We start from the raw sequence: 14,379 nt of genomic DNA, 5'->3' as shown, positions 1-14,379 counted from the left end.
CCAAACCAAAACAAAATCGTAGTTCTGTTTCTCAGAAAAATAAAGGCTAATTTTGAAAATTAAAATGCCTCTATTTGCTGTGGGTGGGCTGTAGCACTGGAACTAAATACTTGCCCTCCGCTGTTCAGATAGCAAAACGCTTTAGGCTCTTGAACTATTTTTAAGTGTCACTCCTACTTGATTAGACTAGGATGTGCTGTGGATATCTCAATGACAAGGAGTAACATTTCAACTTGTTACATATACATTTACATATATAACTTTGATATTGATTCTCTGGGGATATAGTTAATGAAGTGCAATTAGAAAAAGATACAGAAATCACTCATAATAAATAAGAAAGTAGCATATTATTAGCTTGCTGTTCGGAGAAATTCAGCATGAAAACTTTCAGCTGAGTTATGGGCTTTCACACTTGAGATTAAATGCTAAAGAGTATTATTTTTTCCTATGGAGAGATGCTTTTTGGTGTGAACAACTCAATGGCCCTGCACCCAGTGGTAGAAAACAAGCAAGCCAGATTTTTTTTAAGCAAAATACAAAAGAAAAACATGGGCAGTGAGACTTTTCCAGTTCTACTTTTAAACTTTTTACTTTTTTACTACCTGCTGAGGGAAATATTGTACAATATTGTAATTTGAAAATACTCATCTGGATTCTTCTTCAGAGATGACAGGTAATTGTCCATCAATATTTTGGGAGAGTTTTGAATACTTTTCAAGGAGTCTGAAAGGAAAGAATTAATGAACAGTAATTTTAAATACATGTATGACAAACTGAAAATTAAGTTTGAGTTATTAAAAAATTCTAACTATTTTATTAATGTGCAATTCTTACAATAAACATTAACTGTCATTTGGAGTTAAATATTACTTCTTTAAAGTTCTATTCAGCTGTAAGAAACTATGAGAGGGTATCCACTGATCTAATTTTAACAAGATTCTTGTCTATGACTGCCCCTCCACCCCAAACCTGTCTATTTTGTCAAACTCTGAAATGACATTGATCTCTCAAAGGGGATGTTATCAACATACAATCCTGACACCATCCCACAGAGACAAAACAACAATCCATTATTCCCAGTTTATATCATCCCCCTGTGAATCAGAGCCAGAAGCTGGCACATGAAGTTGCATCTGTCAACACTCTTATGGCACTTCATTGTAACTTGGCCAAAAAATTTCGAACCACTCCCTCTCTTGGAAACAGCTACAAAGGGAATGTGTGGTATTCTGCTTCTGCAGAAAGGAATGGATGTCTTTCTTTGATAGTTCACTGCAAGGCATTCTGAGGGTCAAAATTATGTGATACAAGAGAAAGCCAAAAACCTTTGCTGGTGTGAGTCTAAATAATTGATTTTAATGGAAACAAAACAATTTAAGCTGTGAATGCAGAGAGATTAGAGTAAAGAAATTATTCTCACATTTGCATTATGTTTTATTACTGCTATTTAGCATTATAAACATTTCACATAGTTCAGTAAAAAGTTTCAAAGTGAAGGGTGATTTCAATGGAGGATCATCAGAAGACTCAATTGCTTTAATTTTGAAAAGTAAGCTATTTAGAAAATAAAGGCAAAAGTTAAATGCCAAAAACCTGTCCTAAACAGCTAATAATAAACAATTTGTTTTCTATTTAAAAAGTAAAAATAAGTTTAGCAAGTGACTTTGTAAAATGATAATTGCATTTAATGACTCATTGTCATAATTGATTTCCAGTTAAAATTATTACAACAGATACTGATGTTATATCATATAAGTTAAAAAATTGAAGGATTCTACAGGCAGCTTGAAGCAGCCTCAAAGTCCCAGGTGCAGGTTCTTTTGAGGGAATGTAACTACCCTAATATCGGCAGGAGATGTAACACAACAAATCACAAGCAGTCCAGGAAGCTCCTGTGAATTGTTGACAACTTCTTGTGATGGGTAGTGGAGGATCCCACAAGGAATGGTGTGCTGGTTGCCTCAGAGTGACAAACAGGGAAGGTCTTGTCAGAGATGTGAGGGTTGGGGTCTGCCTTGGCTGCAGTGACCATGAGATTGTGGAGTTCAGCACTGGCAAGGAGGAAGCAGGGCAGCAAGTAAGATTGAAACCATGGATTTCAGGACAGCTGACTTTAGCCTCTTTAGGGATCTTCTTGGGAGAATCCCACAGGAACAGATCTCATGGGAAAAGGGTCCAAGAGATCTGGATGGTATTCAAGGATCACTTCCTCCAAGCTCAAGAATGATGCACCCCAATGAGCAAGAAACCAAGGAGGGCAAGAGACTTGCATGGATCTACAAGGAACTCCTGTCATTACTCAAGTGTAAGCAGGAAATACACAAGAGATGGAAGCAGGGTTGAGTCACTTGGAATTAATATAGGGAGGTTGTCAGAGTAAGTTGGAGTCAAGGCTCTATCACAGAGTTGCTTAAACTAAACAGCATCTTAAATGGCAACCATTTCAGTAAAGCTAATCCTTGCAATCCTACATGGGTTTCAAGCAGACATTTATCTCTGATGAGACATGATAACCCACAATCTTCTGCTTCAGTCACTTTTATAAGCTGGGTTATATAACTCTAAAGTTATACGTGAGCTAATGAATCTGCTACTGTTAGAATAGAATTCTGAAAGTTCCTAGGGAAGTTAATCATCATACATTGAATCTCTCATCTTTAATGACAAGGAGAAGAGTTGCCATCTATACAATGTGCCTTTAAACACCTCCTGATGCTGAATACACTGAAACATCATCAAGAAGGGCTTCCAGTTTTCTCCCGCATTTTTTGTTAATAAGGAGAAGCCTATTTCTCTATTGTGAAACTAGAAGCTACTCTTCTCATCCCAATATAGAATTCTATGCTGTCTTTGCTGGAAAATGAGGAGGCTCACTTTCAACAACAGCAATGGTACCAGTTTACCATATCACATAGATAAAAAGAGCATGGAAAAGATCTACAAGTACTTTGACAAGATACATTCCATCATGAAGCATTTTAGCTTAGCAAGAATTCCTCACCTCCTCTGTTCTGAGAATATGAAATGCAGTAGACAGAAGAGTGTTCAGCTTTGGCCTAAGCAACACATGCTCTCCCTGCCTTGTTTTCTGCCCACCTGCTTATGCATCTCATCTGCAGCCACTGGGACTGTAATCTGTGGCAGATCCATTCCTTTCACCATTCTCTCTTCAGGTGCATCTTTCTTTTGATTTCAGCTTTCTTCCTGCATGTATCTGCTCTGTCAAAAAGATGTGTAACTTATGACATGTACCTATAATGAGTCAAAACCACTTTTTTTTTCTTCATCAGGAACTTCTATTCTCCCCTCTGACAATTCATCTTCCTTCTTCCTTCCTGTTGCTTCACTTTGTCCTTCAGCACACACAGTATCATCTGACAAAGTAAATAACATAGATTTCAAAAGGTGTCCAATGTCCACACATATAATTGTTGGAGTTTTTGAGAGCAATATGTTACCAGACAGTCTATACAGTGTGAAAAATTATGTATGGCTCTTCTAGTCCTGGAATATTTTGGTGGCATGAAGCATTATCTTTATGGACAACTGCAAAATAAAATGTTTGCAATTCATTGCACCTCACTTAGATACCCAAAAGTTAATTGCCCAGCTTTAACCTTTAGCTGTCTTTATAGCCAGTGGTATGAAATGGAGGCCTCCAGAGGACAATTTCATCCTAAGAAAGATGCCTAAGATAGAAAAGATGAATTACCCTTTGAAAGTACCAATTTCTCTCCATTGACTATAAATGGATCCCTTGGGTGACTTATCTAGATATAACTGTCTGAAAGTTAACTTTTAAATGTCTGGTAGTGAGAGAGCCTACATACATTCAAGAAATATGTTGCAAATGTGCAAGCAAGAATTTTGTTCAAATGAAGACTTGAACTAACAAGGTTTCTATAAGATTTCAAATTATATTATCAGGAGAAGCTGTTGATGCAATCAAGGAAACAGTGGTGCCACTTGGAAAAAAAATGCATTCTGGTTACTATAGTATTTGGGAGTGAGGGAAACAGTAAAAGAAGAAATGGAGAGAAATATTTTCTTGAATAAATGTGGAAGATATTCCCTATCCAAATTATTCAAACAAAAGAAGCCTAAACAATTTTTTCATCAGAACAAAAGCTCATCCTTTAGAGCTTCCACTTTCATAGAATTTAGGATTTGGAATTTTTAGTAGCTGTATGCTCACAATGTCCAATTTTTTTTTTTTTTTTTTTTTTTTATTTTATTTCTGTTAGATCCATTTATAATTTCAATGGAAAGACATGTTAAGTCATTTACCCAAAAATCATGGAGGATGCCTCGAGCACAAGGGTTAAAACTCATGACAGTGAATCCCAGGACTATTTATCCTAAAAATAACATCTTTAAAGGGCAGAACATCTTCCCTGGCAAAACTAAAGGGAAAGAAGAATCAATAATTACCAAAGAATTATTGGCTTAAAATAATGAATATCTCCAGTATTGCAGGTTTTTCTTCCAGTATTTCTCATAACTATGGCCATGGCACTTAGCTCCCAGCAATTTCAGTGGGACTGAATAAACAGGAGTTAGGAGCCAACACCTCTGCACCTTTGGGCTCTTCTCTGATATTTGATCTAATAAAACCTCTCAGCTCTTTTCCCTCTAGGTTCAGACTGCATTATTGAAATTCTAACTTCTGAAAAATGGTTATGGATTCATTGTTTTAGGTGATTGTCAAGTATAGACAAGACAGGTAACATAAGCATTAACTTCTTGTTTGTCTCATTCTAGCAAAAAGACTCAGAGATATGAAAAACTTTGTGGCTTGGGGACAGAGATACTTGGATTTAGTTTGACTTCCAGTGATTTCTATATTAAATATATTCATTATCCACAAATATTGTGAGGGATTACCACAATCTGAAATTTCATCTCTAATTTGATTTTATCCATGTTAGGCTTTTCTCTTGCAAAACTGGCATATGCACTATCACTTGAAGATGACATAAAGTATCAGCATTCTTGCTGCAATCACTTTTAGCTTTTCTGACTTGAGCATTGAATGTTTCTAGATGTAGTTGGACGAAGGATGGTTGAAACAATGATATGTACATATAAACCAAACACAAAGAACATAAATTACTAAGCAGTGCTCACATGGCATAGTCAGTGTCTATTACTTTTCTTCATAACAGCTTATGGGGTTCCTCTGTTCTGTTTAATTGTTATCTGCAAGTATTTGGTTGCAGTGGTTTATTTTCTGTTTTAATTGGATACTTCATATTGTGAAGAAAAAGCTTCTATTCCAACTCCTGATATTCATGTTAATTATGCTAGGGGTCACTGTATATGATACCAATTTATTAAAGGTTATTTGGGGGGAGAGAGAAAGACTGGATATGTCTTTTCATTTTATAATCTGCCTTTACAGTCCTTTTGTACTCCACTGTGCATATAATAACCCATCATTACCACACAATAACCCACAATTTTCACTGTCCTTGTACTTAGTTCTTTGAGATCCATCTTTCAATATTTCTAAACATAATATGTGGGTTTATTTTTACCTGCTAGCTGTCCATGATAAATGGTGGGAGGAAGTGGAAGCAGCAAATTCAATTTTCAATTTTTTTCAATTCAATTTTATTTTAATGTCAGGAAAGGCTGTGTGACTTCTTACTAAATGTATAATGACAAAACTGCTAATGCTTAGCTTTTAACTCCTTAATGACTTCAGTCTTCTGAACATAAAAATTAAAACAGTTTCACAAATATAGATTGAGCTATAGAGAGATTTAGTGGTAAAAATCTATGTAAGGGAGTTTTCAAGAGATGTGGTTTTGTAAATAGATTAAACTACAAGCTCTGTCCATAGTATCCACTTTAAATTAAAACAGAAAAAAAAACCCCAAAATGCCAATAGCCCTACCCGCATGTCTCTTGCCTGCCTCATTTGTACACTTGTTATTTGCACACTTACATTGTGCGAGATACAAATGCACAGGAAAAGAAAGAAATATATCAAACAAATTCCCAGCTGTGACTTTAATTGGATTTGGTGTCTGAGTGACAACACAGCAATTGATGTTCACACAACCTCCAGGAGTCTGCAAAAATGATTCTCACACCTGCTTAATTACCAAATCAAGTATTTTCTGCTCAGAAACATCACTAAACTAAATGGCAGAAATCTGGAACTAGATGATCTTCAAGGTCCCTTCAAACCCTAAGCTTTCTATGATTCATTCTAAACAAATATTGATATGCATTTATATGTACATGTATGCACATGCATATAGTATATATTATTACTACATAGAAACATGTATAGGAATCCATCATGAACAGCAAAGGATGAACACAAATCTTTATATATTAAAAATAGAAGGCTATCAAGTTGCTGTTACTTATTGTTAGGTGCCTTGAGAAGAGAAATTTAATCCTTCCCCTTACTCCCTTACAAAAGAGAATTTAGAGTATCAGTGTACATCCTTCCTTCCTACACCCTCAGTTTTGACCTACTGGCCCTTGCTTTCAGCTTAATAGATGGCTGGACTCCCAAGGCAGCTAGGTTATTTGTGTAGGCCTGGTTTCATTGTCTGTGTGTTCAGGGAGTATCTAACAATAACGTGCTTTATTTGTAGGTTAGACTCTCTGTAGAGTTCCAAAATCATTTGTTATATTGTTAGTGAATTTTAAATACATAGATATAGTGGAACATAGCCAGATAGATATATTTGGCATTGCCCATGTCATCTCTCCTTTTCTTCTTTTCTCATGGATCATTAAAGAAACTGGTTGATAGTCAGCATGACATAACACTAAAATTTAAAAGATTGCATTGCTACTGGTAATCACTGCAGTTACTCTAGCATAGGTTTTTCTTAAGTAATATCATCAACCTTATTCAAAATCAGTTTCACTTTATGTTAGGCAATTAACCATTTAATAAAGAGCCACATCCTGAGTGCAATTAAAAACTGAAATATATGTTTGCTACTAAAATATACTTTCTCAAAAGTCTTATTTTATTATCCATTAATTCCATTTTCCCCTGTCAAAAATTCAGTTCCAAATAGGTCATTAAAATCCTGTTTAGACTATTTTTTTCCCATTTGGCATAATTTTATTATGTGGCCATATCTAGATTACTAAATCAAACTCAACTCCACTGTTTTCTCTCTGAAGGTGATCTTTTCCCTCATAGAGAGATCCACATCCAGTGCACTTCCTCAAGGTCAAAATGGGCTGGATGTATCTCAGCTATCTGTTGAGAGTGGTCCCTGGAGCCTGCCAATTCCTGAACTGAGCCGATGAAATTTTTGAGACACTGCTGCTTGGCACAAGTCAAAGTTGTCAGTCTATCCAAAAAATATGTTGCAGGATATGTATGTCTGCATTCCAGAGCCCAGTAATGTTCCCAGGCACCATTTAATTGACAGTGTGCATGAAATCCTTGTGTCACAGTGTGTTCCTTAGGAAGGAGTGCCTATACTGGGCATCAGTCTTTTATTTAAAGAAATGCATTCCAGAAAATGAGCATTTGCATTGTTCAGTACAGTTATACAATCTCACCTCTTGATCCCCAGCTGTTCTTTCTTAATGAAAACAGTTTGCTCCTGGTTTTTCATGCACACATACTAAGCAGAGAAACACTTCCCCAGAACAGACTGTTTGCCAGAACAGTCACAGCCTAATCTGGCTGGGAAGAGACTCACCTTTAACTAGTAGCAACTGACAGCTCAAAACTGAAAGCCTGGGCAAAATGGTTGGACTCCATTATATTTTCAGTCCACTAAAAGCATATTTGGCAGTCTTACCTCATTCTGCTGATCCATGCCTTGTTCCAACATTCATTAAATATTTGACAGGAATTTATTTTTCGTAACAAATAACTCTGCAAAGACAATTACTTGATTTGAATGATTTTTACTATCACTAGAGAATGATGTCATATCTGAGCAGAATGAGATTTATTTAAAGACATTTTGCTGCACTGAGAAACTGTAACAAAGTGTTGGTGCTGTTGGACCATAGGATTCCTGCTGTTTAATTAACTGGTATATGGATATGAGGAAAAGAACAGTCATAGGAATGGTATTTCCACATATTACACTCTGTAATGGCTTTTTTTCTCTATATCCAATTGGAATATTCACCCATCTGAAATGCCTGTATAATGCTATTATTATTAATAATAATAGTAATAATAATAATAAATTTTACAAGCATTTCAGTTTTTTATCTAGAAAGATATATTTAGACACTTTATTAAGATTGCTGCAGAAAAATTGAACTCACAAGATCAGGAAAGAAAGACAACACATAATTTGATATTATCATAGGAAATCAATTTATACACAATATTCAAACATGACATTTTTGACGTACGTAGAAAGACATTTCCTAGATTGAGAAAAGTAAGGTAATTAAAGTTTGTCTTGTATTCCTTATCATGCAATAAAAAATCTAAAATATTAATAAACCAAGTCAGGATTAATTTCTTCCAGATATCTCAAGCAATTTGATAAACACTGATGACAGAAGTTTCCCAGAGCTTGAGGACTTTAGCTGATTTTCAATGAATTATTCATGTTACCTAGTTAGAGTCCTAAACCTTCTACTCATCCTTGCAGCCTGTTCTTTCCTTTCAGGCTGTGGAGGAGGGTACTCGTGTCTTAATGTGACACTTTTTCTCTTGGTGAGATCATTCCCACGTGCCTAAATACAAAATGTTTCCCTCTTTCAGTTTTCATCAGAGTAATTTGTTGTCAGTTGTTTACAATATCATATATGAAGGAGATACTTGTAGCACAGCTGCATGGACACATGGAAATGTGGATCAACTTTAGGGACAAATTGGCATAGAAATGCATGTACGTTTTTGTGCTTGCAATGATGTCTTTTGGAGAATTCAAAACCTAATTTTTTATATATTTTTAAAGCATCTTAAATGAAATTTAGTGGCTTATCTTGTAGCAATAAAATGAAGGCTAGGTTTGAAACGAGAAGCAAATAACTATGCAGTGCTTTCTGTGACTGCATTTATAAAGCTGTGAGATAAGTGTATATCCAGTAATAATAGTGGTAATCTGGATAACAACTTCTTGCAATTCATGGACTAATCTGATTGTCCACTGAGAGCACTAAAAACATCCTGACTTTCTCTCATTTACATCATGGATGTGTGTCCAACTGCCCACTGCTAGAGTCAAGACAGTAGACATCAGTAATACTAATGGTCTGATCTGTTGAGGCCAGTTCCTAATTTCTATTTATCAGTCATCTGTACTGCAGAAAACCACTTGTGCTTTATAAGTTAAAGAGGAGAGAAGAAGAAAAAGAAAAGAAATTTGACTTAGGTTATCCCCTTTCATATATTTAATCAAAAGAATGGATAAAATATTTATCCATTACTGTCCTTTACATTCCCATCAAAGTGAATAGAGAAACATTTAATAAGACATGGAAACATTAAAGAAGCCTTTTATCAGAGTGGATGGGAACCTGCTCAGAACAAACATTTTGGCCTAAGGGAAAGTTTTTGATCTGTGAAGCTTAAACTTAAAACATTCTCATATTATATAGTGTGGTCAATTTGCATGAAATAAATGATTTGCTTAAAACTTGTAAAGCTATAAAATAGAACTTGACAAGTCATTAGCAATAAGTGGTATCATACTGGCATTATGCTCACGCTGCTGCAATCATTAGAAGACTGCTGCCACAACAGAGCACAGGAAGATAATGGGGCCAGCCTACAATTTGACCTAGAGGAGTTAGATCCTTGCCCTACACTGTAGATACCACACAGCAGTCCAAATTATTGACTATCCTTCATCATTACTCACCTATTCAACATTCTGAGCCACTGACCTTTATCCTTTTTCACACAATATATTCATCCAAGTTATAAAAACTATCACTTTTTCTAACTGGGGGAATAGGTGGTCTTGTTTTGGAAAGAAAAAAAAAAAGAAAAAGAAAAAAAAATAACTAATGTTTATTCTCTGACTGATCAAATGTAGAAGGAAAAATAAGATTACCTATTCTTCATACATTGCTATGTTGTTTTCTGTTCTCATTCTGAACTGGAAATTCAATCTTTCGAGTTTCTGTGTGTTGACCTGGTTATGAATATCACTTTTTTATTCTGGTTGGCGACAAAGGTAATCAGCAGCTCAGTAGTTCAGTTTGCAACTTCAAGATGATTTTTTTTCAGACATACAGCGGTTGGAAAATCATGGCTAAACATCTGGATTCCTGAAGTTTGCCTAACATTCATTTTAAGGCTATAGTTATTCTGAGATGAGGCTGGTAAATATCCACTTGGGTTTATCGCCAAGACAGAAAATACATGGAAAATGTGGGATTATTACCATTTGTTGCAAAGCACCTTCAGTACACTGGTTTTATCAGTGTGGTAACATATTGTCAGTGGCTCAGGCACACATCAAGTTTGAACAACTCTGTGTTTGATATTTTATATAAGTTGCTGGATGAACTGAGCCACATGCTTGCAAATTATGTGCCTGCAATTGTACATATGTTGATGAGATGCAATAACATTAAGTCCATGATGCTCAAATCCCATTGCTGTCTTTAAGATGATGTTTTTCTCATGCATTCCCCATGAGTATGCACACCTTTGCAAAATGAGAGGGGGAAGTAAGATGCTGCAGTTTCCAAGGCCCATTAAAACCTTAATTTCTTTTGTGTCTATCATCAAGCATGAGGCATGGCTTTGAGTTTCTCATGTGAAGCTGGAACTAAGATATAACAGATTTAGTCTGTTTGCATGTGGACTCTTGTGCAGTGAATGTATGCTGGTGCATAAGACTGAATCAATATTATATTTAACAACTTAATTTTATTTCTCAGGTCAAAAACGATTGCACTTGCCAAATGACAGTGACAGGATAGCTACTGAGACTATATACCAGTGAAATAACTTAAAAGGAAATAAGGAGACTGCAAATATTTCATAAACTAGAAAAGAAGCATAAGTAATATAAGAATACATTAAACATGCTCATGAATCTGCGGAGAAATGAAGTGAAAAGTGTTTTGTACAAAACATTATATCTGCGCATAGGCTAAGACAGTACAGAAAGTCCCAGCTGAACACTCAGAGAGAGTAGAGGTGGTTCAGTCAGCAGCTGGAATCAGAACCTCATCAGTGTTTACAATGCATGACCTGGTTGGTATTGGCTAATTAAGAATAATCCTTAAGGATGACAAATATCATAATTTTTACAGTGTTTCCAGGAGCTCATAATAAGTGGACTTAAGGGAGCAACTGAAGATCATTTGTCTGACAGATGAAAATAAGACTTTGTAGTAGAAGAGGCATCATGAATATGTAACCTTATTATCATAGTATTATTATTCTCTTTTGAGTTAAGGAAGAAAAACAACTGTAGCATTTCAGCATATGTCTGAGTCACTTGGACTTCATTGGTTTCAAATGTGACTCTTAAAAATAAATTACTCTATTTGTTGAAGAATACATTTCCTTCTTATAGTGTCTGAAATATATTAGTTTTTGTGCACACTGTAATATTTTTAATATGAATTGTTTTGAAGGGAGCTCAGCCTCCCAGTGAAACTGCTCAGCCTGTTGGTGAATACATTTTCTATGCTTCTTAACCTGTATTCTTAGGTGCAGGACATAAGGAATTCGTACCACCTCGTCTGCTTCTAGAACACAGTCCAAGAAAGAAACCAGCAGCTATTGAAGGCAAGTTTGAGTTTTCCCACCTTTATTGGCTTCTACTTATTAACTTGACTGTTTGTCCTAATGGGGTTTTGTTAAATTTTTTTGTAAATATAACCTATATTACAAAAGTGATCACATTACTAAGCCTGGGACAAGAATGACACACTGACAAATGCATGACATGATGTAAATATTCCTTACAGTAGTCTCACAGATGGCTTGGGGGATTTCCTGAGTGAAACAGATTACAGGACTAAGGCCTAATCTGTAAAATGCTTTGAATGGCATTCAGCCATAACTTGCTATCCAACTATAAACATAATCAACATTATCTTCTTAATATACTTTAGATTATTCTTTCAGCTATTGTTATTCAGTAATTCTTCTGTGCATTATTTGTAATAATGAATGCAATATTTTTGGCTCTGAGTTTATCAATCATATTGCTATTGTTAAAACCACTGAAAGAGAAATATAAAATCAGGTTTTACATTGAGAAGATTAAAACATAATCCCTGAAATTGAATTATATTGTTTATAGTCTGATCATTACTGTAAAGTGGTTGAAACACTCATTTTAATTTTAAAATGAACTATGTCCAATGACTCAGAACTACAACTGCAATATATGTTATTGGTCTTTACACAATATAATTTAATAGTACAAAACACTTGAGTGTTTTTGTGTAATTATGTAGCAGTTTTCATATGATAGTCGAGTCCTTCAGTCACAGCACTCACTAATTTCTCTCATAGAGGTCTAAGTTCTATGTTACCCAGAAAGCAGTTGCAGTCTATGAGAAAAACAGATGGGGTATCAGCAGAATAAGTGACAAGAGCTACAAGATTTCCTGCATTTGAAAACAAAAAATGAGAAGTAGGTTTTGCCAGGACCCATGACTGATACAAAGTGTTGCATTAATTAGATGTTTCTGTTATTTCTGTGATAATTGTGAATCAGAACATTTATATAAAAATAGTCATGTGACTTATTATGTCTTTCCCCAAAAATCTTGTTACCTCAAATGATTATTTCTTTTTAAACATGGTGTTTAAAGGAGTAAAAATTTGTGGTTATTTTGAGACAGTATAGAAATAGATTTGCAGTCCTGCTTACTTTAGGAAAATGGTTGAACCCAGCTTATTAGCAGAAAGAAGTCCTTGCAATGTTAAACTCTGTTATCCATCAATTAACCATAATGGAAAAAAGACATAATAGAACAAGTCTGACACATTTGCTGAGTGATAAGCTTAATCTTTAAATATAACTATTACACAAGATGACTAGCATCAAATTAACATTAGATTCTTGATTTTCAAAATCATGAGGAGCATGCAATTACTGCAATTGCACATAGAAATGACTATTTATGACCAGTTACACATTTGTCTGTTTCATTAGCTCATTTATGCATGCAATTCAGGTAATTGGGAATGCAAATTAGACACCCATTTGGCAAACAAATTTGGGGGAGATTATCTGCTCAGAACCATATAACTAAATTCCCTTTAAGGCTCAAGGCCAATCACTAGGATACAATACTTTTCATGCAAGAGGTCTGGAGGAAATGAAGAAGGCAGAAGTACTTGTAAAATGTTACCATGAAAAGCTGCAATGTTGTGTTGTTCTGTGTTTTCCATATATGAGAAAATATGCCACAGTGCCTTAAGGAACCTTAAACCCTGAAGCTTTATTTCAGCCCTAGGGAAAAAAAAAGTAATTTATGAGAATATTTGGCAAAATGTCAGAAGGAAAGAAGAGGAGTAGGCAGAGAAATTTAAATCTCTAAAATAGCTGAAGAGACATCTGCATGTGACTTCTTAGTGCTTAGATACCTTTACGACTGGTACATCACTAAATATCACTGATCAGGAGAAGGGACAGATAGAAACAAAAGATTCTTCATATAAATATAGTTGAAAATAGAATCATAATTTTTCATAATAGAGAACAAATTGAAGCATTTTTTAACCGAAAAATATACTTTATGTAACATCAAGACCGGCTTAGCCTTTGACAGAAGAACCGGATCTGAAAAAAAGGTAAAACTGTAGGGAACAAAAGAATGCTTATCACACAGAAAATTTATTAAACCAATCTACTTACAGCCTAGGCTTTCCAACTCAGTGATATTATATATATAATCATGCAGCTGGTGAAGGCTGAAAGGATCTTGCTCTTTTTCTAGATTGACATGTTTTCAGTATCGCTCTATTTTGCCATTGCTGCCTCAGGTAATCTTGGACCATTCTTGTTTTCTGATAAGGTGGAAATAGTGGTGTGTATGTACCACATATATATAAAATTTTTAGATTATTTGATACCTTCAAATAGAATGCTTATCCTGGATAGTATCCAATGTCTTGTAGAAATTATGCTATGCCAAATTCTTGAGGCCTTAGAAAAAGAGTATATTGTTATTATATATTAAATCTCAAACTTTCTCTAGTTGTCATTGCCTTTTTCTCTTCCTTCAGCTCCACAGTAAATCTTTTGGAAACGAGATAATTATTTAAGACAATCCCAATTTTTACACTAGGTTCTAGTAGTAAGCAATAAATTGCATTGAAGTGTGTGCATGAGTTGAAATTTTCAGATATCTCCTGGTCCAAAAGAAAATTGCTTTGTAGTAATCTGGCCAGAAAGAAAAGAACAGATCATTCTCTCCTATTTCATGGTTGATTGT

General features: G+C 35.0%; 1 protein-coding gene across 19 annotated transcripts in view; it reads left to right on the top strand.

The window, feature by feature from the left end:
- Positions 1–14,379, top strand: part of TRDN (triadin) — a 228,971-nt gene that overhangs the window by 87,247 nt on the left and 127,345 nt on the right. For all 19 annotated transcript variants that reach the window (XM_056487101.1, XM_056487093.1, XM_056487098.1 and 16 more), the window contains one exon: positions 11,636–11,713. In XM_056487101.1, coding sequence (XP_056343076.1) covers positions 11,636–11,713 — 78 coding nt within the window. The remainder of the gene's footprint in view (positions 1–11,635; positions 11,714–14,379) is intronic.

This window comes from Oenanthe melanoleuca, chromosome 3, assembly GCF_029582105.1.
Source record: "Oenanthe melanoleuca isolate GR-GAL-2019-014 chromosome 3, OMel1.0, whole genome shotgun sequence".
Classification (NCBI taxonomy): Eukaryota; Metazoa; Chordata; class Aves; order Passeriformes; family Muscicapidae; genus Oenanthe; species Oenanthe melanoleuca.
Note: the sequence above shows the minus strand (reverse complement) of the source record. Positions and strands in the feature narration are given on the sequence as shown.